The following is a 23,838-nucleotide window of genomic DNA, read 5'->3' on the forward strand; positions in this document are numbered from 1 at the left end:
AGGTTTATCGTAATAGACAGTATATCATTATGCACAGGTTTTACTGTATCTGTTTCATGGCAACTAATATTTATTTTAAATATAGTAGACATAAAAAATTAATGTGATCAACATTCATTACAGTTTAAATGTGACTATCAATTTTAAAATTATTGTTATTATTTAAAACTTAATTGATTTGATGCTCAATGCTCATTTTCATTTAAAACTTTGAACAAATAAAAAAATTTTTTAGTGTTAAGTTTTTTTTTTCAAGATGTTTGATATAAACCCAAAGAAAAATAAATAACAGATCTCTACCTGATTTCCAAAAAAAAAAAAAAAACCCTCTATCTTTCTGTTTTTATAACCTGTTATTATTTTCATTTTAAGTGTTTTTTCTCTTTTACATGTTTTGTCAGCAATTAAGGCCTGTGATTTAAAATTATAAGATAGTTTTGGAATATGAACCTGATATGATGAGACTATTGCACCTTTGGTTACAATTTATTTATATATTTTTAGAAAGCATTTTTTTAATGTAAAGAGTCTCTCCTTTTTGCACTATTATTCTTACACTTGATGTGTTTTTTGGAAATTTAAATATTTAACAATTCTAGAGAAGGGTAGGGCCAAAAAAGAAAAAAAAAATCACGCTCTATTATACCCTAGATCATAAAAGTCTTGTAGGGTCATGTGGGGTAAAATGGGTAGTCAAAAAAATGGTTAAAAAACAAATTATTTTTAATTAAATTTGTATTTTTTCTTTTTTTTTTTTTGAGTTGCTACCAATTTCTCTAATGTACCTTTAAATTGTCGGAGCACGGAACACATCCTCGTTTCAATCCGAAAAGTATACATCACTAAGCATGATTTCGTCACCTCATAAAGATTTGAAAAGTGCAATATTGTCAGCAATTTCAACAAGAACTTCAGATTCAACAACCACCTGCATGAGTTATTTAAAACAACAACTTAAACATGTGCTGTGGCAAATACAGGAAGTATTGACAAAGATGTTTTAGAAAGGCTAAGAATTGAAAGTGAAAAAAAAGAATTAAAAAGCAAGAAAATAAAAAATAGAGGAAAAAGAAAGTTCATTCAGAGGAAGTATCTGCAATAGAAACTGCTAAAAATATGCTTAAAAAAAAGAAGAGGAGAATTTTTAAGAAAGAATTTATTGGCAAATATATAACTGTTTGTGGGAAATATGAGATGAAAAGGTGAAGTATTTTTAGAAAATCCGAAAAGATTTTTTTTTTTTCCTGGTGTAGACGAAATAGATTTCATTGAAGAACATCAAATAATAAAAAATATTAACAAGCCACAAATTGACAATAGAGGCCATTACTTTTTTTAAAGAATGACAAGTATGGATATCATGCGTTGAAAGAAACCTTATTAATATTTTGTCAAATGGTCATGAACACTCCTTTCAAAAATAAATTTGTATCAAATTATGTGTGAAAATCATTTAATTATACTCTCAGCATATGTAATGTATACAAAAAAAAAAAAAAAATAGAAACAAAATATTTTGACAAAAATACTTGAGTGAAAATCCAAAAGTATGCTATTTTATACCCATTTTACCCCACCTAACCCTACCTATATAAAGTAGCAGTAGAGATGCACAGATAAGCAAATTGGCAGATGACAATTAATGGCTGCCAATTTGTTATAATGATAATTTCACTACTACTATTTCTCCATAAATTTTCATTATATTACGATCAATTAACAGTTTATTTCTGTGAACAATGGTTATTTTTCTTGAAAATGTTACAAAATTGTGTTTAAATTTAATAATTGCAAACTATTTTTTCTTATTGTTTAAAAATTATATTCCATATCTATAGAATATGCATCAAGTATCAATATATTTTCATTATCTATATTTATTTATTGTGTTGGCTGGGAAGGATATTGGTCTAGAACAGGATGTTAAACCATTGATTTAAGTTTGTGTTTTTACAATGAAATGAGCCAGGTCTTTATGGCAAAATATTAATTGGAAAATGAGCAGTAGGGTGGATCGAAAAAAATGAAATTTCGAACCTAAATTTGGAATACCTACCAAAAGCTGTGCATGTGTAAGAACAATGCACATGTAAAATATTATCGAGTTTGAACAACTCCTTGAGGGTCCTACCAAGGTTTGAATTTCTTCAAAAATAGGGAAAAAGGTCAATTTTCCAAAATTTTTATCAAAATAACTAGGTTCAAAATTTTTGTTCTCATACCATTAAAATGGTTCCTTTTAACACTCTTTTCATGTATCTTCAAAATTATTTACATTCTTTGCAGTATTAGGTTCGCACACAAGTTCCTAAAATTTTGTCAAGTTTCCAAAAACTGACTTTTTTCAAGCTTTTTTGCACATAGCAACATTTTTTCTCTTAAAGTCCATTTCTTTCTTTTTTTTTGCAATGACTGTGCAGACTGCAGTTTTAAATGGAAATGAAATTATACTTCATTACATTAACAGCCCAGCACTACGACGAGGAGCGTAATTGCTTCAAACTGAACCAGTGGTAAATTGTCGCACTTGTCTAGCAATTTACCTATTGGTCCTGCGAAACCTCACATGGACCAGCAGTTTCACCATCAAGTAATGTGAACAGGTGACGCAAAGGCTGCTTGCTTGCAGTTAGCAGATTAACCATGGGACAGGATGTCCAATTTTATTCTCTATGGCCGCAATTGCACCGTTGTTTTTTCTGGTATTCGTGGCCGTGCCATCACAGCTAAAAGATCCTTAAGGCTTAAACAAATTTTCAGTTCAAAAATCATCATGTTGCTGTCGCGACATGTTTTCCAGTTTTAGAAGTTGCCGTCACATGACCCAAATAAAGATAATTGGATTTTTCAACTATGGATTCCTCGCTTATTGTTCTTCTACAGTATCTGTTTCCAACCATTTCTTTTTGTCATAGTTTTGTCTTTTTGGCTATCGAAAAATGTACTTTTCAAACCCTTTCACTTCTAGTTTGCAGATTTTGAAGAGAAGCACTTACTTCGTCTGTGACACCTGTGACACTTCTTTCGCTGTCTTTGAATTTTATTCCTATCAACGACTTTAGAGCAATAATTATTTGACACAGTACCAAAATCCTGTAATGTTTCTGAAGCAATTGCTGCAGCATATCGCACATCTGTCAGAAATGCAATACTGGTAGCACACTGTTGATAGCGTTAGCAGAGAAAGCCTCATTTGTTCCACTTTTGAAGTGACATCAATACCAAAAGATGTTCATGGCTCTGGTGGCGGGAGTATAGCCGTTGCAAATTTTTCTTCTTCTGGAATTGAAAGAAAACTTTGCTGTTCCTCATCAGTGTTATTACAGCATTTCGTTACGTAAGTGAAAATCTGAAAACATCATTGATCCTGTCATTCAACGAAATTCCTATTTTTGCCAACCAGAAAAAATTCTCTTAACAGTGATCACTGATGAACGAAAGTACATCAGAGAACTGGGTTTGCGAAGATTTTGAAGGCTATACAGGTGGCTTCTGTTCTTGAAGAAATAAGAGAATTTTATAATTCAAAGATTAACTTTAATGGATCAGACTACTATGATGTTATCAACCGGCAAGAATGTGCAATAACTGCCACCCCTCTCCTATTTTAGCTAGCATATCTAATTAAAATATTCAACAGTAGATTAAAAACACCAACGCTGATTTTGCGTTCGTTTAGTTGCCCTGTCACACGCAGGTGGTGGAACGCTGTGCTAATATGGCCACAGAAGCTTCTTTGTTTGTGATTAGTCAATCGGCAAAAGATGGCTTCATATGAGCAAAAATCAAACCTCGAAGTATCATGTCATCGTTTGAATCAAAAAATGATTTCAAAGAGGTTTCATGAATGGATGTGACAAACTGACTATTTTATGTATCTTTAACTAACTGATACTTTTCAAGTCCCTCATTTTGTGAAATATTGATGTTTATATGTCAGAGTGACTGTGTGTGAGTAAATGTACATTCTTTGTAACCAATGCACTTCTCTCTATGTTTTTTTAGTTAATACAACTAAATCATTTTGATAGTTTACTTCTAATGTAAAATGAATAATACATTTATACTTAATACATGTGGCTCGACAGATGGAAAAGGTAGAATGGTAGAACTCGAAATGCAGCCAGTTCTTTTTATTGGATTCTGGGCTGTTAATGTAATAAAGTTTAACTTCACTTCCGTTTAAAACTGCATTCAGTACAGGTGTTGTAATAAAGAAAACTGGACTTTAAAAGAAGAAATATTGCAATGTGCAAAAAAGCTTTAAAAAAGTCAGTTTTTGGTTAATTTCGCGAAACTTTACGACTTATGTGCAAACTTAACGGTGTAAAGACTGTAAATAATTGGGAAGATACATGAAAAGAGTGTTCAAAGGAAGCATTTTAACCGTATTATAACAAAAATTTTAAACACTAGTATTTTCATAAAAATTTTGGAAAAATGACCTTTTTTTTCTATTTTTGGAGAAATTCAAGCCTTGGTAGGACCCTCAAAGAGTTGTTCAAACCTGATAATATTTTTACATGTGTGTTGTACTTACACATGCACAGCTTTTGGCAGGTATTCCAAATTAAGATTCAAAATTTTGTTTTTTTTTTCGATCCACCCTAATGAGCAGTGACCATAGCAAGAAGCTATCTTGAGGTATTTTCAAAATACTGCTTATACAGTTGACTCTCACTACAACGTGATTCGATTTGCACGAAATGGCTATAACGCAAATTTTTCACTAGTAACGAATTTTAGAGCTAACGTGAGTTTTTTGTCCACAACACGAAATTTTTGGAAGGAAATATCGGCTTCGTCATAAGCTACTAAATATTGATTTTGTGAATGTTATTACATTCCTTTAAGCATCACCGACAGTGAAGGTTCCTACAGCAGACTTGTCTACGCATCGCGTTAATGCATCAATTAACTACTCAACAACTTTCATTTATTCATTTTTTCATTCTAAATATTAAAGTTGATGAAATATAATGGCACCTTAGTCGCACCTTCATCGTAAGTTTGAAGATGGGAAGAAAAAAAAGTTTGATTTAAAGAAAAAAAAAGGCTAAGATTCTTGATATGCTTGAACAATTACAAAACTCCGACAGTAGCACGACAATAAGTATGAATGAATCTTCCATACATAATTAAAAGTCAAAACAAAAAGATATCCATAAAAGTTCTGAACTTAGTTTCAATATTGAAGTTTGCATTGCAGTCTTGTAAAGTAAATATTATGAAAATGGAAACTGCTCTTGTATTCTTGAAAAAAGAGATCAGCAAGAGGGGCTGTTGCCACAAATTGAAACGTTAAAAAAGAAACTGCGAAGCAACCATATTTAAAAATGTATCAGGTAAGAATAACTATATCTGAGCATGGAGAATCATCATTATCTTCAACTTTTAACTCACAAATATTGTTGGTGTATCTACTGTAAAGCACTATATTATAATGCAGCATTTTATTATTACTTCATACTATACGAACCGTGTTACGTTTTTCCCCCCTTCCATTGATCATTTACTTTATGCATCTTTAGTATTTAATGTAGAATAAAAGTTTTGTATTTTTTAAAATACAGTAAAAGTTCAAATATTTATGTAAGAAAATGTAGTGTGTAGTTGAGAGGAATACTTTAAAGCAGTTTGAGGGGTATTCATAAGTGTCTGAATGAATTTGCTATGCTTCTAAAAAATTTGTATACACATATTTATCCACAACTCGAAATTTAGACTTACGCGAGGAGTCTTGTAACGCATCCCTCTTGTAAGTTGGAACTCAACTGTATAGGTGTTATATTTAATTTTTTGAGTTTTATGATATTTAATCATGATTTTTTGTAGTCAACTGGATTGCTGCAAAAACACCAACCATTTTAATTTTTTTAATTTCCTACAAAATTAGTTTAAAATGTCTGACATCTTACTAGGTGTCTTATTTGTTCTAATTTGGTGCTTTTTGAAGGATGTTGACATCCGAACTGTTCCAGAAAATTTTCATACTTAATACGTGTATTTTTGAGCATGATCTCCCTCCCCCCATTTTAGTGTGTATCCACCCTTGAATCTAGCAATATTATGGTGCTTCATGCTGTCTAAAAGCACAGCCAGCCACACTGCCTCATTGTTTCTGCAGTATATCATCTACTACCACCTTCACCTGGCATGCATTGTACTGTGGTTGCTTTTATATCTGTCCCCTCTGATTCCTTTAAAACTTTGTCCAGACTTTTTCTGATCAGTCCTGCATATTTTGCAATAACTTGTTTTTCGATACATGGTTTATTTCATTTTCAGAGCATCAAAATTGGTTTGGCATCGATGAAAGCCTTGGGCCAGTAGCAATTAGCATTAAAAGAGAGAAGATAGACATGAGTGACAGTTGTTCTAAAAACAACAATAGTAGTAGTGCATTACCTCATTACCAGTACAGGATTATTATCCGCACTAGTGAAGTAAGTATCTCTCTATATATTATAATCACTCTTATACTCGATACACACATATGTTTATTTATTTATTATAATTATTATGATGCATGTGCAGGGATGTCATTGCTGCTAGAAAGTGCAATATAACATACTTTTATGATATTTAGTGACAAAACCACAAATTTTACTCATTTTTGCAACATGCTTTAATGCACAAAACTGTAAGAATATAGAAAGAAATTGAAACTGTCGTATCCTCCCACCTTTCACTGATGATATTTGGTGGATGTGACCTCAGACTGTCTGAGCGATATTCCCCCTCCCTCTTATTTTTTTTTTTTTTTCAACAATGCATGGTTAATTGAGGGAGGAGTAAATAATCTTTCTTATAGTTACCTTTTAAAATATTCTTGGAGTTAGGAACTTTTCTGATTGGAAAGGAGACTATAGTTTTTAGCCGATTCTCCTGCTCTACAATTTAAGGTTTGAGCAGAAGCTTGAACCTACATTGTTTTGTTCAATACAAAATATGCTGCTACTGTGTATAAATGTTCTTCAACTATACAGCACTTAAAAACAGTATTGGGTCTGACCAGGGAGGGATACAGACTAGCATTTTAGAGGGGGTCATGCTGAAAAGTATAGAGCCTTGTGCACAAACACTTCTGCATCTGTTTGAGGGTCAATACAAAGCACTAAATCTGCCTGGAATAAGGCTCCTTCTGCAGAATAAACTTCCTTAATTTTGGAAGCAATGAAAAGAAATATTATTTCAAATGTTTACTTAAGCAAATAATTAATAAATAGAAAAGATTATGGTAAACACTTGCATTTTATTCGAAAAATAATTGAAAGTCTGAAAATGAAAATCATCAACTAGGTTCCAGGTGCACACTCTTGTTCTAGTTGTGTGCCAACTTGCGTAAAAATCCATCCAACGTCTTGGCACTAATTAAAGTGCATAGAGGATGTAAATACATTTAGAAAAACTGGAAAGTTTTGCTTTTTACATTGCTTAGAGTCTAGAAGTAACCCCATACACTTAGACACAGTTATCTACAACTCCTGAGTCATAAATGAATATAACAGACTTATTGATGCCCCCGCAAAAATAATTGTATTTGAAAATAAAAGCACTTGACAAGGATTTTACATTCATTTACCCTTTGTGAATATTAATGTAATTGCAGAAAAATTTCCTATTTATTCATAAGTACCTTTTGGACTTCAAACCTTGCGTTCGACAAACCTCACCGGTCGACCGGTGAGTAACTGGTTACTAACCGCAGCGTTCTATGATCAACCTGTTACCGCATCGGTTACCATTCTTAGCTGTTGATTGGAGCATGTGATCATTAGCTGTCACGTGATTAACTAACCGGTCGCTACCGGTCGTGCTTGTCGAACGTAAGAAATATGTGAAGGTTAATTTTATGTAATTTTTAGATCATTCCAATAGTGTAGTAGTAATTTTATTGAAAATGTTTTTTTTTTCTTTTTTTTATGTTTCTAACATACTTTACTTTCCTTTAAAAGGATCTTTCAGCAAATTTTGATTTTGCTTCTAGTTTTTCAATTGAAATTGAGGATCATCATCCATAATGATTGAAACTGTTTATATACTACAAATGCCATGATTAAACTGGGTTTGTTTATTTATTTTTAGCTTTTGGTTATGAGAGGTACAGTATTGGAAGAAGCTGTTCCAAATATTGCAAGGTCCAGCCAGCCAAGACAGTGCCATGCTAAAGAAGTAGTAGAATATATTGCTCCTGAGCTTCACCTCCCTTGTCTTCGTCTTGCTGTTCCTGGTCTTCAAACAGAAGAACATTTGCTGAGGCTAGATGAACAAGGAGTAAGTTATTGCTAAGTTACCGAGCTAGATATTTTGTGAGGCCCTGAGAGCAGTGTTATTTCCTTGTTTCCTTGGCAAATGTTGATTATTGTCAGTGTGTGTGTGAGAGTGCTTTAAAACTAGGAATATTTATATTATTTTTTTTTTTGTTATTTACCTATTTATTTATCATTTTTGAAAAATATTTGTTGAAAATTTAAACTAGGAAGGTAAATATAAGAGTTATGTTTCCATCTCGTTTGAAAACACCACTTGAACAAATTATTAAAATTAGAAACTTAAAAGTAAGAAATCTGATCCAAAAAAAAAAAAAAACATAGATGAAGATTGCCAAAACCTTATTGATGCATAATGGTTCCTTTTAAATTATTGCATTTTTATTCATTCTTCCCTAGAAAGCAAGAGTTTGCAAAGTGCTAACTTGTTATATTATTTTCATTCCTTTGTTAAATGCTATTCAACATTTGAGTTTTGAATATATTTTTTAAATGTGTTTATGTGCATGCTGTGATAGTGGTGCATAAATGTTTATGCTTTGATGGTTAGGAAAGTTTTCCTAAGATCTTTTTTGTTTTACAGATAACCAAAAATTTTAAAGTTGGTGTAATGTACTGTAAAGCTGGACAATCCACCGAAGAAGAAATGTATAATAATGGTAAGAAATTGGATCAATCAAACTAGCTTCATTTGTATGCTGTTATCAAATTGAAATTTAGCAGACAACAAAAGCATTCAAATAATATTCAAACTAAAACTTATTTTAATTGGTTTTTCGACTGCAGCATAAAATTATAAACAAGGGCGCCCATATAGGGGGGACCCCCTTATTTGCAATGATAACTTCCTTGCTTTAAGTGCTTTTTTCATAGCAAAAATGTATAAAAATTTCTTTTCCACCCATTAATGAATAAGTTATTAAAAATGTCAAATTTTAACATCTCTAATCTGTACTGAAATCAGTTTCCATGGGGAAAATATTCTGCTAAACCATGGGGAAATTTTTTCAGCCCCCCCCCCCCCCTTAAAATTTTGCATATGGACGCCCTTGATTATACATATTTTTTGTAACAATCTTTGACCAGTAGTCTGTTTTTAGTACCAGAAATAATTTTGAATATTATAGAATTTGCTGGTCCTGCATTTGAAGAATTTTTAGACATGCTTGGGCAGCGCATACGTTTGAAAGGATTTGACAGATATCGAGGTGGATTAGACACGAAAAGTAAGATATTTTTTTGTTTGTTGATTTATTGTGATGATGTCCTTTTGTCATTGTTGTTCAGTTTGTTATGTTCAACTTTTGATCTAAATTATTTGTATTGAACTAACACATGTAACCAATAAGTAATAATAATGTAAGTCCAGATTCTGGTTTTTTTATTATTATTATTTTGAAGTACTTTTATTTATTTTTATTTTAGCTGATACTACTGGCCTTTATTCTATATTTACTACTCATCAAGATTGTGAAGTCATGTTTCATGTTTCAACTCTATTACCATACACCCCAAATAATAAACAGCAAGTAAGTTTTACTTTAAATTTGCTATTTTCTGACACTTTTTTTATAGTAAAAACAAAAATGGTATATTAACAGTATTTGTATGGGGCTTTAATTAATATTATTTCTTATCTGTGGTAAAATATAAATTTTCGCAATTGATACCCAACATGAAATCAACTGTTGGTTTCATAATTAATTCTGACACCATTTCCAGTATTATTATCTCATATTTGTTCATTAAATATCAAAAATGTGACTAACATGTTTATTTACTTCAATTTTTAATTGCAAGATTTAGTTTGTGTTTTTGAAACCTTTTGAAGGGGGAAAATTTGTTATTAAGTTTTTCTAAGTTTCTTCAAAACATTCAATTAAAAAGAATAAATAAATAAAGAATAAATTTCTTAAATAAGTGAACAGACAATTTTTTATCTATAAATTGTCGTTGATTATTATTCATTTGGTTTTCATTTTACTTTTAGGGGTTCTTCTGAGCAATAATATTTTTGCATCCATTTTCAGTTATTTTTTTTAAAGAAAATAATTAAACTTGAACTAATAGAAAATCCTGATTCCTACCTTCATACCATGATTTAAAAAGCAATAATTTAAATTAAAAAAAAGAGCATTTGATAATTTTTTGCATACTCATTCAAGCATGCTTAAATAAAATTTTTAAGGGTTTCAAGTAAGTTGCTTAAAGCTTAATTAGTGTAAGACATTCTGATTATGTTAGCAAAAAGACAATCTGTTTGATCAGTATTCCTTCATATGTTAATAACTTCATAAATGGCTTAACAGTTCAAGTAATATTGAGTGCATAAAACCCAACTTTTTTTTATTTTTATGTTAGTTCCATTTTTTTCATCCCTGTCAAAATCAAGCTCTGAAGTTTTCTTGAGAAATGCCACATTTTCCCAACAATTTTGAAAAAATTCCAAACAATTCTTTTTATAGCAAGTGATATTATTATGACATTGTATTAATTGTTTATATATGATAATAAAAAAAACTTGTAAAAAGTGTTAAATAGTTTTTCTTCCTTTTTCAGATAATTTTATCTAGATAAATGTTTAAATTTTGACATTGGAAGTGCATAAAACCACTTTTTAGACAACAGGCAATTTCAAATTTTATAGCTGCAAATGGCAATTCTAAAATACTTACCTAAAAACATACTTGTATGTAGTAAATAAGAAACTGTCTTACATGTGCTATTGCTGCTAATGCAAAACTAGACAAGTTGAGGAAAATTTCAATTGATGAGAACATGGAATCATTTTACTTGTATCAATGTTGGTAAAAATAAAAAAATGAAATCCAAGTAATCAATGTGAAACATAAGATCAGAAATTGATTCAAAAATTTTACATTAGTGTGTAGATTTTTTCCCTTTGCAGGATACTTTTATTATTTCATAAATGGAACAAAATTGATAGGTTTTTAATACATTATCTGTCACTGTAAATCTGTAGATCATATGGCAAAATATAGTTTAACGCTTATAAATATACTGAAGTTTTTTATAGTGTGTCTCAAATGTCACAAGCATTGTATTCAAAACAACCATCTAATATGAATATTTATTTCACAGCTTCTTCGCAAAAGGCATATTGGGAATGACATTGTCACAATCGTCTTCCAAGAACCAGATGCACAGCCATTCACTCCAAAAAATATTAGATCACAATTTCAACATGTTTTTATAATTGTAAGAGTTGTCAACCCATGTTCGGATAACACTTGTTATAGGTATGTATGAATTTCTTATATTTTCTTTTTGATCCATCTTATCTTTTCTTATTCATTTGTAACAACATGACATTGTTGCTGATGTCATTTGCTGAGACGTTTTGTTTTTTTGTTGCTTTTTAAAAGTTATGAACTACATGATAATAGTGGCAAGACTTAATCATTATGTGAAAAGTGTCATAGATTGGAGAGAGGGAGGCTGTTGAATTTGAGAGAAACAGTTGGAATCACAACCATACACAAATCTGTCAATACACCTATATTTGTCAAAGCAACTGACAAAAGTAAACTAGTGTTATTCATTAAGTTTTTATTGAAAATAGCAATTGAGGCAGTGAGAAGCAAAGTGATGTAAGTGAACTTTGTAAAGTTTTAAGGAAAACTCATTTACAGTTCAGATTCTAGGTAGGCTTTCATTGTTTTTTTTTTCTTCTAAATCATGATGTATATCAGCACCTATCAGGGCAACTAGTACCTTCTCTTGCCCCAAAACAGAAAAGAGCTTCTCTTACTTCTTGCACTGGTTATCTCAATTTTTTTAATTTTAGGATTTACTTCTCTTTGCTTCTCAATGCCTCAGTTATCAACTGATAATTTGAAATGAATCTTACAAAAATCAACTAAAGTTACTTTATAAAAATATTTCACTTCTAATTTTAATGAAAAAAGTCTTAATTGTATATTTAAACTAAGGTTACGTGAGTATGTTATCCTTCATAAGTTGTTGATTGTCTAGTTAGTAGTGATGGGCATAATCGAGATCTTTTGATAATCGAGATCTCGGGAATCGAGTACTTCTGATAATCGAGTGATTGATAATCGAGATCTTTTTAAGTCGATCACTCGAGTGATTGATAATCGAGATCTTTTGAAATCGAGAACTCGAGCGATTGACTTCTCGAGATCTTCCGAATCGAGTAATCGAGCGATTGACTTCTCGAGATCTTTGAAATCGAGTACTCGAGCGATTGACTTCTCGAGATCTTTTGAATCGAGTACTCGAGTGATTGACTTCTCGAGATCTTTTGAATCGAGTACTCGAGTGATTGACTTCTCGAGATCTTTTGAATCGAGATCTCGAGATGTTTTAAATCGAGATCTCGAGATGTTTCAAATCGAGATCTCGAGATGTTTCGAATCGAGATCTCGAGACGTTTGAATCGAGTACTCAAGTAGTTCATTTTCTGAGCTTTTCCAAAACTGAGTTGACTGCTACGGGGGTGCCCACTAAAAGGGGGTGGGGCATGGCGCAGCCTGTGCAACTAAAATTTTTAGAGCCGGTTTTTTGAGAGGGTTTTTTTAATCTCATTTTCGGAAGGGGGGAGGGGGTCCATGGCGCAGCCTGCGAAACCGAAATTTTTAGAAGCGGTTTTTTGAGATTTTTTTTAAATCTCATTTCTGGAGGGGGGGGAGAGCTCTTTCTAGATGGATGCTCCGTAACATTTGAGAGGGTGCGCCATCGCCCTGCGAAAGGGGGGAGGTGGACTCTCTTGACTTCAGTTGAATTTCCGAGTTGTTTTGGCAGGGGTGCGCTCGAGATAGGAATGTGACATTTAGCCTAACATTTAGGAGTATAATAAGGGGTGAACCCTAATGGCATTTAGAAGTTTTAGGTTAAGTTGGGGGGGGGGGTATTGACACCCCCTTTTAGAAGGGGGATCAATACCACTCCCCTTAAATTCCATGAAAAATTCTAGTTTTTACATTTAAGTGGGTCTAGTTTTTTGTTGTTTTCCGATAAAATGAGCAGATACACCTTTTGTCCCCTTACCCTCCGGTAAAGTTCGAAATGCAAGCTTGTTTTAGGGGGTCGATTCGATAGATTTTAGTCTTTATTTTGGGGTCGCAATCCTTGGGGGATGCAGGTTCGACTAGATTCCGTGTTAGCTTGTCAGAAAATAGGAGCTCGGCATTTGGGCGACTGAGTGATTTATTCGAACGGTTATGCATTTAAACTGATGATTTTCAGTTATCACGTGATTATTTCGAATGGTTTCGGGCTCCCAAACACGAAGTTAATAATGTAAACAAGTAGGGGAATAGTTGCTCTGCGCAAAAGTACTCATTCTTTCCTAGTTTATAGCTTTGCTTTTTTTTTTTTTTTTGATGTTCTTGTTAAGAATAGTTAACTATATTTATCTGAGTAATACATGAGGAGGGAGGGTAAAATATTTCTGATTGCGTTTTCCAGAGGATTGGGATTCCCGGCGCATTGAAAAGTGTACAAGTGTGGCTTGAAGTGCATTGAAGTTCATGATTATTTTTTTTCTTTCTTGATCCGCTCTTTTTTTATTTTTGTTTCTCATTCGTCGACTTTAGGAATATGCAATAACAGTAAAAGTGTTGGGAGTGAAGTTGAAATGTTTCTGAGTGCATTAAAAAAAATATTGAAGTTTGTCGTGTGGGATTAATTTTAGCTTCCACACATTTTTAAATAAAAATTACATTTTATACAGATTTTTTTTTTTTTTTTTGAAATTCCATACGCAATATATTTGTTACTTCTTGTGTGCGTAGCATTTATTTTCGCGTGGGTAGTTAAATTTAAGTATTTTGCTTGTTTTACTCGCTTCTGTTTATGTCATATTCCTTATAGTTTCGTAAATGTTGATTAGTATATTATTTACTCAACTTAAAAATTTTCAGTCAATTAATTTTATGGTTTTTTTTTTTTTTTGTAAAGTTGAGGCAAAACTGCTGAAAATGCTTAGGCTCGCAACGGTCCATTTCGGAACTTAAGGTTCCGTAGCTACGTTTCATTTTCCGTGCGCTGGTCCTCAAAAAGGTTAAAATTGATTGTCAAGTTTCTCTGAAAAGCAGATTACGTATTCGGTTTTCAAATCATCCGAGATGCTCGATAACCGAGCATTCCACAACAAACAATATATTACACAAGAGAGAGCGCGGGGGAGGGGGGTAAATGGCGCAGACCGCGCCATTGAAGTTTTGAAGAGGAGAGGGTAACTTAAGCGGGCTTTACTTTATTTTAGGGGGTTCAATGTCGCATTTGAGGGATGAGTGTCATCGCCATGGGGGGGAGGGGGCACCACTGCATTATAAACACCTTGCGTTTAAACATTTCATAAACGTTTTAACATGGCTGCCACAGCGTTAACAATCGCTTTAAGACGTTTACTCAACGAAGTGTGCTCTCTGAGTAATCCCATTCGAAAAAAAGCAGAAGCAATTATTTGATTTAATAACCTTATAGAATGACAGGGGTGACACATTTGAGAAGTAATTATTTGATTCTAAAACCTTATAGAATGACAGGGGTGTCCGTCCGTCCCTGTGAGCAATGGCGCGCTTTTTATTACAATCCCCCCTCCCCCAAGAAACGATAATCCGAAAAAGGGCTAAGACTACATTGAATTTTCAATTACACGGTTTGTACCATACCGGTCAAGGGCGCCCATATGCAAAATTTTAAGGGGGGGGGGGGGGCTCAGATATTTTCCCCATGGTTTAATAGGATATTTTCCCCATAGAAACCGATTTCAGTACAGATTAGAGTTATTAAAATGTGACATTTTTAATAACTTATTAAATAATTGCTGGAGAAGAAATAATTTTACATTTTTGCAAAAAAAAAAAAAAGTACTAAAAGCAAGAATGTCCTAATTTCAAAGAAGGGGGAGGGGGCTTGATCCCTCACTTGCCCCCCCCCCTATATGGAAGCCCTTGATACCGGTTTAATATATTTTTAAGTTTAACAACTCTCAATTTTAAACCTGCTAGAGTCGCCCAACGACTTGCCCATAATATCATTATCCCTCACTTTTTAATAAAAATTGTACATACATACATATTTAATCTTAATAACTGTCAAGTTCAAAACAGTATGGAAAGCGTTTCTCTATCCTTTGTTTCAAGATTTCACCACCGGATCACACCAGGGGCGGATACAGAAAACCATTTGAAGGGGGGTGGGGGTCATGCTGAAGAAAGCCCTCCCCCATGAACGAAATTCCCGTTTTAAGTACGAAAAAAATCTGAAACTTTTTTGGGGGTCAATAAAAAGCCCCAAATCGGTCAGGAATCAGGCACATAATTGGGGATAAACGTTGCAAATTAATTTCATAAGTAATAAAACAAAGTAGTAGTTCAAATATTTTCTTTGAAAAATAATTGATGTATTGAAAAGATAAGACACTGTCATCGTTTGCATTTTATGCATAAATTATTTGAACACAATGTGTACGGATACTATTCTCGAGAGTTCAGGGGGGGGGTCATAACCCCCACGACCCTCCATTGTATCCGCCACTCACACAACCCATGCCCCTCCATAAATCCGCTCGTATGATAATTAACAATTTTCGTTCTTAAAATATCGTTCGATTATTAAGGAATCTCTCAATTATCGAAAACTCGAAGCCAAACATTCAACTATTACCCCATTAGAATAAAGCAAGAGAAAAGCAATCATTCGATTTTAAAAATCATTCCAAATCTATCCATTCCAAGAGTAAAGGGCACCACCTATGAAGCTCTTCCCCCAAGAGCAATACCCCCGAAATAGACAAAATCCCCTAAAAATTACAATCCCGCAGTTTACGTCAAAACTCCCCCCCCCCCCTCCCCCCTTTTTTGCACCCATAGGAATGAATTACACGAGAAGTTAACCAACTGTTTTATTAAGAAATAACTAAGTACCTTTGTGCCGAGAAGTAACATGAAATGACAAACGTTTTGTATCCCAAACATACAGAGTACGGCAGAAACGTGTTTTGGAGTTTTAAGGTACCCTTTTTTCAACAAAATAGTAAGCTTTTACATATGAGGGGCCATTCCTTTGTTACGTATGGATGATTTTGGCCATTTTTGACCCCTTTCCCCCATGTAAGGGTACGTAAGGTTTTTCAAACCCCTCCCCCTATTCTTACGTAAGATTCCGTTTCGTTTTTCGAAATAATGAAATAACTAATCTAATATCACTGGAATCGAAATTTAATTCACTATTATTAAATTAAACCTTTTTGTGTGAAGAAATATTTACTGAAAAGTTGGAATCTAGACTGAATGTGTTTTCGACAGTTTTTTGTATATGATGCGATAGTAGTTAAAAATGAAACATGCCATACAATAGTGCAATTCTTTTATTATGTTTTACATAATTAATTCTTCGTAAAACAAATAAAAAACAGTCATCCTAATACGTTTTTATTTTCCAGACGCAAATGAAACATCGGCTTGGAAAGTACTGCGTAAGAATGCGTTTGAACCCCTCTCCCCCCCCCCCCAAGTATGTAAACATTTTTCCAACCCCACCCCCTCGGGACCCTTACGTAATTAATGAATGGTCCACAAAGACATCCAGTAATGTCCTTACATCCACAATCTCACTATTTTGCGTAGAAAAAAGGGTTCCTTGAAACCCTGAAACACGTGTCTGCAGTGATCTGTATATTTGGGTTCTAAAACGTTTGTTATTGCCTATTACACTTGTATCATTACCCAATCGTTTTGTCGAAGGTGAACGTAAGGGGAAAACGTCCCCTCAGGTTTTCAACTTAAGTATTCTCCCTTTTTACCTGAACTATAATTTTAATGCCTCTCAAGTTAGAACGTTATAAGCGCCTCCAACCTTTACTTCCACCATCGGGACACACAACACATGTCTCCCACAGACCCGTCCATGTGTTCATTCATTAACACCTTTCGCTCAAAATATATCATTAGACTACCAAGCATCCCCAAAGAATCATTTGATAATCAAGCATTCAACAGCATACATTCAATTATAACACTATTCGAATGAAACATTCGAAAGGCAATTATTTGATTGTAATACCATTTAGATCGCAAGGGTATCTATTCCTCAAGTGTGCTGGCACACTTTTTAAAATTATGGATCCTCTCTCCCCCTCAAGAAGGACACTCCCTAAAAAAGTCTAACGTCCATTAGAAATTTCAATGGCGCAGTCTGCGCAATGACCCACCTCCCCTGTGGGCTCCTCAGCGCAGCCCGTCTTTCTGGGGGGAAGGGTTAAAAGGTTTCAATGCAAATTTTTTCGGAAGACAGAAAAAAATCATGCTCATTCATAAGTAAAATCATTAACTTTTCAAAGCCAGCCCTTTGACCGACTAAATGACGGATCCGCCCCTGCAACTAAAACACTTCAGAAGCAAGGGTGCCCACCCGCCCTGAGGTCAAGCCCACCCCCACCCTCAATATCGCAGAGACCTCCCCCCAACAAATGAGAAAAATATCCCTTAAAACACCCCCCCCCCCCAAATGTCAATAGCACAGTCTGCGCCATGACCCCCCCCCCCCCCTCCATAGGTGGGCACCCTTGTCAGAAGTCAACTATATTGAGAGGTTCATTCGATTATCAAATCGATCGAAGAATACACTGTTCGAGTGATTGACATCTCGAGAACTCAATATCTCGAGAACTCAACATCTTGAGAACTCGAGCAGTTGATCGCTCGAGCACTCGGAAAGTGACAATCGAGAACTCGAGCAGTTGATCGCTCGAGTTCTCAGAAAGTGATAATCGAGAACTCGAGAAGTTCATCGCTCGAGAACTCGAAAAGTGATAATCGAGTACTCGAGAAGTTCATCGCTCGAGAACTCGAGAAGTGATAATCGAGAACTCGAGATACGATAATCGAGAACTCGTGGTAATCGAGTTCTCGAATGATCTTGAATAATCGAGTGATTCGATTATGAGAACTCGATTATGCCCATCACTACTAGTTAGCACTTTTTTGGTAAGGTGTTCGTAGCCAAGGGCGCCCATATAGGGGGGCAAGAGGGGCTCGAATCCCCCTTAGAAATTAGAACTTCCTTGCTTTTAGTACTTTTTTCTTTGCAAAAATGTAAAAACATTTCTTTTCCAGCCATTAATGAATAAGTAATTAAAAATGTCAAATTTTAATGACTCGAATCTGTCCTGAAATCTGCTTCCATGGGGAAAATATCTGAGCCCCCCCCCCCCCTACAATTTTGCATATGGGCGCCCATGGTTCATACTTGTATTAGGTTTTTTGGATCATATACTGACATTCATTTTTAAACTCTTACTGGGCAACTGTAAAAAGTTTTGATTTAGATTTCCTACTGAGCCATCAGAGCCGCGTGTTTTCTTATACATAAGCAGCCTTAAATCTATTATGAAGGTAGCAACTGTAATATTTTCATGCCTTTTATAATTGTGGTCACATTTACATAAATTTGATAATGACTTGATTGACCCCGCACAAAATTTCATTTCTTAAAAAGCAATTTTTAACAAAATTTTAATTAATAGATAATAGTAACCTATGCATAGAAAGCCATTACATTGGATCTGTGCGTAGGAAATTTGAGAGAATGATTAAACTCATTGATAACATTAATTGTCACAGTAAGTGGATTCTACTGTATTTTGTCCAAACATCAGATAGCTTAAAACATTGAGAACTAAATAACTACTCCAATGTATATTAAATGGTTGAAATTATAGTTAATAGTGTTCAGTGCTGTTGTTATTTTTCATTCATATTTTCTTTCGCTCACTCTTAAATATATAGGATTGCTGTCAGTCGCTCGAAAGAAGTTGCTTCATTTGGTCCTCCCATTTCTGAAGGAGCCATCTTTCCCAAATCTAAAAAATTTGCAGATTTCCTCTTATCAAAAGGTAAGTTCATATGTTTTATAAGTTGGCGTAACCCCTAGTTTATCTGAAGCCCTCTTAACCGAAGTTGGTTTCTTTCTTCTGTTTTTTACTCCATAAAACAATTCCACTTTAAGATCACAAGGTGATAAGTTCTGCTATAGACACAAAGTTATCTCTGCATTTCTATCATTTATGTTATTATTTTTTCTATTACCCACCAGTAAATTTTTGGAACATTTTGCATCTAATCTAGCTTTTGAAATTCTTTTAAATTCAAAAGCGATCAAATAAAAAAGTTTTGTATAAAAACTTTTTAAACTTGTGTGCTAGTTCAAAATTAATTGTATTATTAATAATACTATTAAGGTAAAGTTTACTACACTGTTACCACTGTCCTTCAGTTTTATGTACAGTGAACTTTTGTTTTATTTATTTTAACTATGTATATTTTTGTGCTGAATTTTATGTATAATACTTTTTATATTGCATGTTCTTTCATTAGCACTCATTGCTTCGATAATGAAGCATGGATAAAATGCTTAATAAAACATTAATTCTCCTTTAAACAGTTATTAATGCTGAAAATGCTGCTCATAGATCAGAAAAATTTGTCACTATGGCTCAGCGGACAAGGCAAGAGTATTTGAAGGAACTTGCATCAAATCATTGTACAAATACAACCATTGATTCAGGACCTAAATTTTGTAAGTTTGTCTTATGTATTTTATTCTTATGTGTTTAGTTAGTAAAGATGGTGATACAGTTAAGGAAAAAAGAAATCAAGAGTTTTCTAGAGCTTAAAAGGATTTTAAAGCATTTTACATTAGTTGCTTTTCAGAAATCTCTCTAAATATTAACCTAATTTTCTTTGTCTTGTTTATTACGGTCGCCTTTAGGTTTAAACTTGCTGTTCTGAGGAGTAACATATCTATATTTTGCATAAATTTAGCCTTATTTTGTAAAATATGTTTTCTTTCTGTTACATAAAGATAATAAAATCCATCTCATTTTAACATATTTAAGTAATTACGTTAATTTGACCTTTCGCATGCATTAGAATTCATTTTATTTCTTCTTAGCATTTATATTTTTTTATTAAAAAAAATCAAGTCCTATTTTCTTCATCATTATACACATCTCTAAAAATCTAAAAATTCACCTTAACCACGCTGACTTTTGTATTTTAGTTACAAATTGTTTATTTTTAATATTGATGTATTGTTTCGAAGAAATGTGTTTTATGGATGCTCAGCTTCAAACCTTGGAACCAAGAATAGGAAAGGAATTTTATTTACTGTGGAAAAGTCATGGAATTTTTATGACATCTAAAAAGTATTTATATTTTAAGTTGGCATTCTAGTTGTAATGAATAGTTTATATTTGAAACTATTAAACCTCTGTCTGCAATCCTGCTTTGGTTGTACAGATTGTAAGACTCCCAAATTTCAAGCAATTTTTCAAATATAAAAAAAAAAATTTTGTCTTCAGAGTTCATTTAAGTTTTTAGTAGAAAAAAAGTAAAAATATAGCCATTGTCCTAGGTTTAACAATCATTAAAGAAGAAACAAAACAAACATTTTGCTTAATACTTGCTCAATATTTTAATGCCAATGTTATTCCTACAGTCGACGCTCATTATAACGACCACACATTATAAAGAACATTCCATTATAACGACCAGTGGTAAAAGCCCGAACTTAGTCCCTATGAACTTAAGGTTAATTTGCTTTCGGTATAATGACCGTTGTGTATCTTCTAATCCAATACAACGACCGAACTCAGCGGACACTATTTCCGGTGTTTTTTTTCCAGTAAAGCAAATTTGTAACTTGAAATGACTTTGATTATTGTTTACGGACAGCTGCATGTAATCTTCAGTGTTCAATCCAACTTTAAGAGGGGGTGGGAGTGGAGGGGGATTATTACTCAAAACAGTACAGAAAAAATAAAGGGGGGGGGGGGAATAAAGTGAAATTTCCGGATTCCGAAGTAAAAGGGGTTGACACATTTTATGTTAGTTTGGTGTTTGATCACGTGGTTTTTAAGATATTTAGTTTTGCATCTCTCTGAAGCAGCATGGAATGAAGCCTCAAAAAAGACCATCAAGAATTGCTTTCATCATGTTGATTTTGAAAAGCAAAAGGAAATGGAATCTACTGCTGAAGTGCAAAAGCAACTTGCTGAAGTCAGGGCAATCCAAGATGAAAATTTCGATGAAGAAGATGAAATGCTGTTAAATGTTTTTAAGAAAATAAAACTGGATGAAGCGTTAAACTTAAACAATTATGCTAACATCGATTCTGATTTGGAATGTGTCGAGCATCTTTCAGGAGATGAACTATTTCTCGATACTGTGCACAAAAATAAATTGATGTATCATGATCAGATGAAGAAATTGTGACCAAAGTTGCTAGTGTGAAAAGTTTCGAATGTTCAAGGGACTTTTAAATGTTCTTTCAAAGGCAAAAAAAAAAAAAAAAAAAAAAACACTTCTTATCACATCTATAACTGAAATGAAAAATTGTGTTTTGCAAAAATCACGTGCACTAAAAAGGCAAACAAGTGTGTCTGATTTTATCTTCAGAAAATAAATGATTTTTAAGTATGATTTTTAAGTAAATGATTTTTAAGTATGTAATCAGTCTTTCCCCATATTTTCTACTTTAAAATCTGTCATAATATTTTTCACCCATTATTTTTTTTTAAATCTCTATGATAAAAAATACTTTAGGCATTTAACTGGAATCTTTGAAAAAGTGACAATTTTATTGGAGCAACGTAACATGCATGATGCATTCATATATGTTTTTTAACTTCCACCTCTTATAGCGACCACTCATTATAAAGACCTTTTCCACTGGGACGGAGATGGTCGTTATATCGAGCGTCGACTAGTATCATTCCTGTAATTGAATATATTACTTTTAGAATTGTTAACTTTTATTTATTTATTTATTTTTTATCATTTAATCAATGTTCTACTGGAGATTTTAATTAATATTTGTAGCATTTTTAATTGGTTTGCTTACCTCATTTTAATGATTTTAGCTATACTTTCATTTGCTGGAAGAAAAAAAGAGAGAATGAGGCCTCGATTCATCCCGGACAACTATATTTTAGGTGCAATATCATGGCAAGTGCAGGTATGTTTTTTTACTCTTGTGTAATCTTTTAAATTATTGAAGGGTTTGAATTAATGTTATTACATACATTATGTTTTAAGTTTACATTAGTTCTGTAAGTCTCCTTTTTTCTACAAATGGATAAGTTTTCTTTCATAAACTAAAATGCTTGAAAAATTTAAACATACATTTAGGCTATATGCTGTGCTATTAATTATGATATCAGAGGGTTTTTTTTCTTTGAATGTGCACATGAGCCCCCTAAGGAAAAGGAAGCAATAGTTTTATTAAAAACAAAACCAAAAGATGATAAAATACACTACCGTAAGTACCATGTTTATTTACAAAGTTTCTTTGCTGTAATTTAGGCTGAGGATTTTGGAAAGTCAACTGTTGTGGATTGCTTACTTGCCATTTCTGTAGATACTTTAGTTGTAATGGATGAAACAACTCAAGAAGTAATTTTTGTTTGTCCTTGTGCTTCTATTCTTGGCTGGACGTCACAAACGACAAGGTAAATAAAAGTGCTTGAGATTCTCAAAATCTTTACATTGCGTGTAAGTGTATCTTCAATCAAAGATGTTACAATTTGCTTTTTCATTTCAGCCTTAAAATTTTTTATCATCAAGGAGAATGTCTTGTGATTCGTTCCAAAGACCCTGATATTGATGAAATACAGGAAATTGTCAGTAGACTCTCAGCAGTTACAGATGGAGCTGAAGTAAGGAGGATATTTTCTGCCTTTTGATTTCAATTTCATTGCAAAAATTTATAGGTTTTGAATATGCTCTCTAATTTATACATAGTTTTTCTCGCTATTCTTATTTTTATTTAGAAACCGTAATGTGTACAAGGCCTTATTACTGAAGAGGCCGACTAACAAGGAGAGGTTACGGTCTCGGAAATTCAGATCGGGATAAGATTTGGTAGATTAGTAGTATCCTTTAAGGGTACTTTCAGGGTAAAGTAATAAAGCGCACTAGCCATAAAATTCCGAGAAAACAGCCTTTAAAGATTTACGCGCAACTTATAAGCTAGTAGAGATTGTTCGTAAACAAGCGCCCGGTGGTCATGTGGGCAGCGCTCTGGGGTTCCATGCGGCCGATCCGAGTTCAAATCCACTGCAAGTTTCTTTTTTGTTCATTTATAAAGTGACTTTGTAGGTAATACTTAATTTAAAAAATATGATGTATTTTTAATGTGTGATAGTACATTAAATTTCTATTTACTATTCTCACAAACAAGTGATTACAAATTTTTAGATATTATAAACTTTGACGAAGTAAATGATTTTTGCAATAAATGCATAATCAGTTTCTTTGTGGATGAGTAAGAAGAGTTATATTAGTTATTGCACATAAGCAAGTAGTCAAATTTTAAAAACCCTAACCGCACTTATCGAGCAATGGTTTTGCTCCTTTATTCTGTTATTTGTAAATTTTTCGTCTGCTGTATTTTACATTGAATATTCAACTCTTTATTTTCCATCTATTATCGTCTGCAATGTTCATGTTTGTTTTCATCATTAAATTTATTTATCGTCTGTGCTGTATATTAGACTGGAAAATTCTATACCGTG

General features: G+C 33.2%; 1 protein-coding gene across 1 annotated transcript in view; it reads left to right on the forward strand.

Moving 5' to 3' along the window:
• Positions 1-23,838, forward strand: part of LOC129235303 (signal-induced proliferation-associated 1-like protein 1) — a 56,651-nt gene that overhangs the window by 14,526 nt on the left and 18,287 nt on the right. Inside the window, exons 3-13 of the mRNA XM_054869032.1 lie at positions 6,289-6,446; positions 8,089-8,277; positions 8,857-8,932; positions 9,401-9,499; positions 9,699-9,802; positions 11,376-11,533; positions 19,052-19,158; positions 19,707-19,841; positions 22,186-22,280; positions 22,628-22,773; positions 22,866-22,980. Of these exons, the coding sequence (XP_054725007.1) occupies positions 6,289-6,446; positions 8,089-8,277; positions 8,857-8,932; positions 9,401-9,499; positions 9,699-9,802; positions 11,376-11,533; positions 19,052-19,158; positions 19,707-19,841; positions 22,186-22,280; positions 22,628-22,773; positions 22,866-22,980 (1,382 nt within the window). The remainder of the gene's footprint in view (positions 1-6,288; positions 6,447-8,088; positions 8,278-8,856; positions 8,933-9,400; positions 9,500-9,698; positions 9,803-11,375; positions 11,534-19,051; positions 19,159-19,706; positions 19,842-22,185; positions 22,281-22,627; positions 22,774-22,865; positions 22,981-23,838) is intronic.

This window comes from Uloborus diversus, chromosome 2 (assembly GCF_026930045.1).
Source record: "Uloborus diversus isolate 005 chromosome 2, Udiv.v.3.1, whole genome shotgun sequence".
In the NCBI taxonomy this organism is placed as follows: Eukaryota; Metazoa; Arthropoda; class Arachnida; order Araneae; family Uloboridae; genus Uloborus; species Uloborus diversus.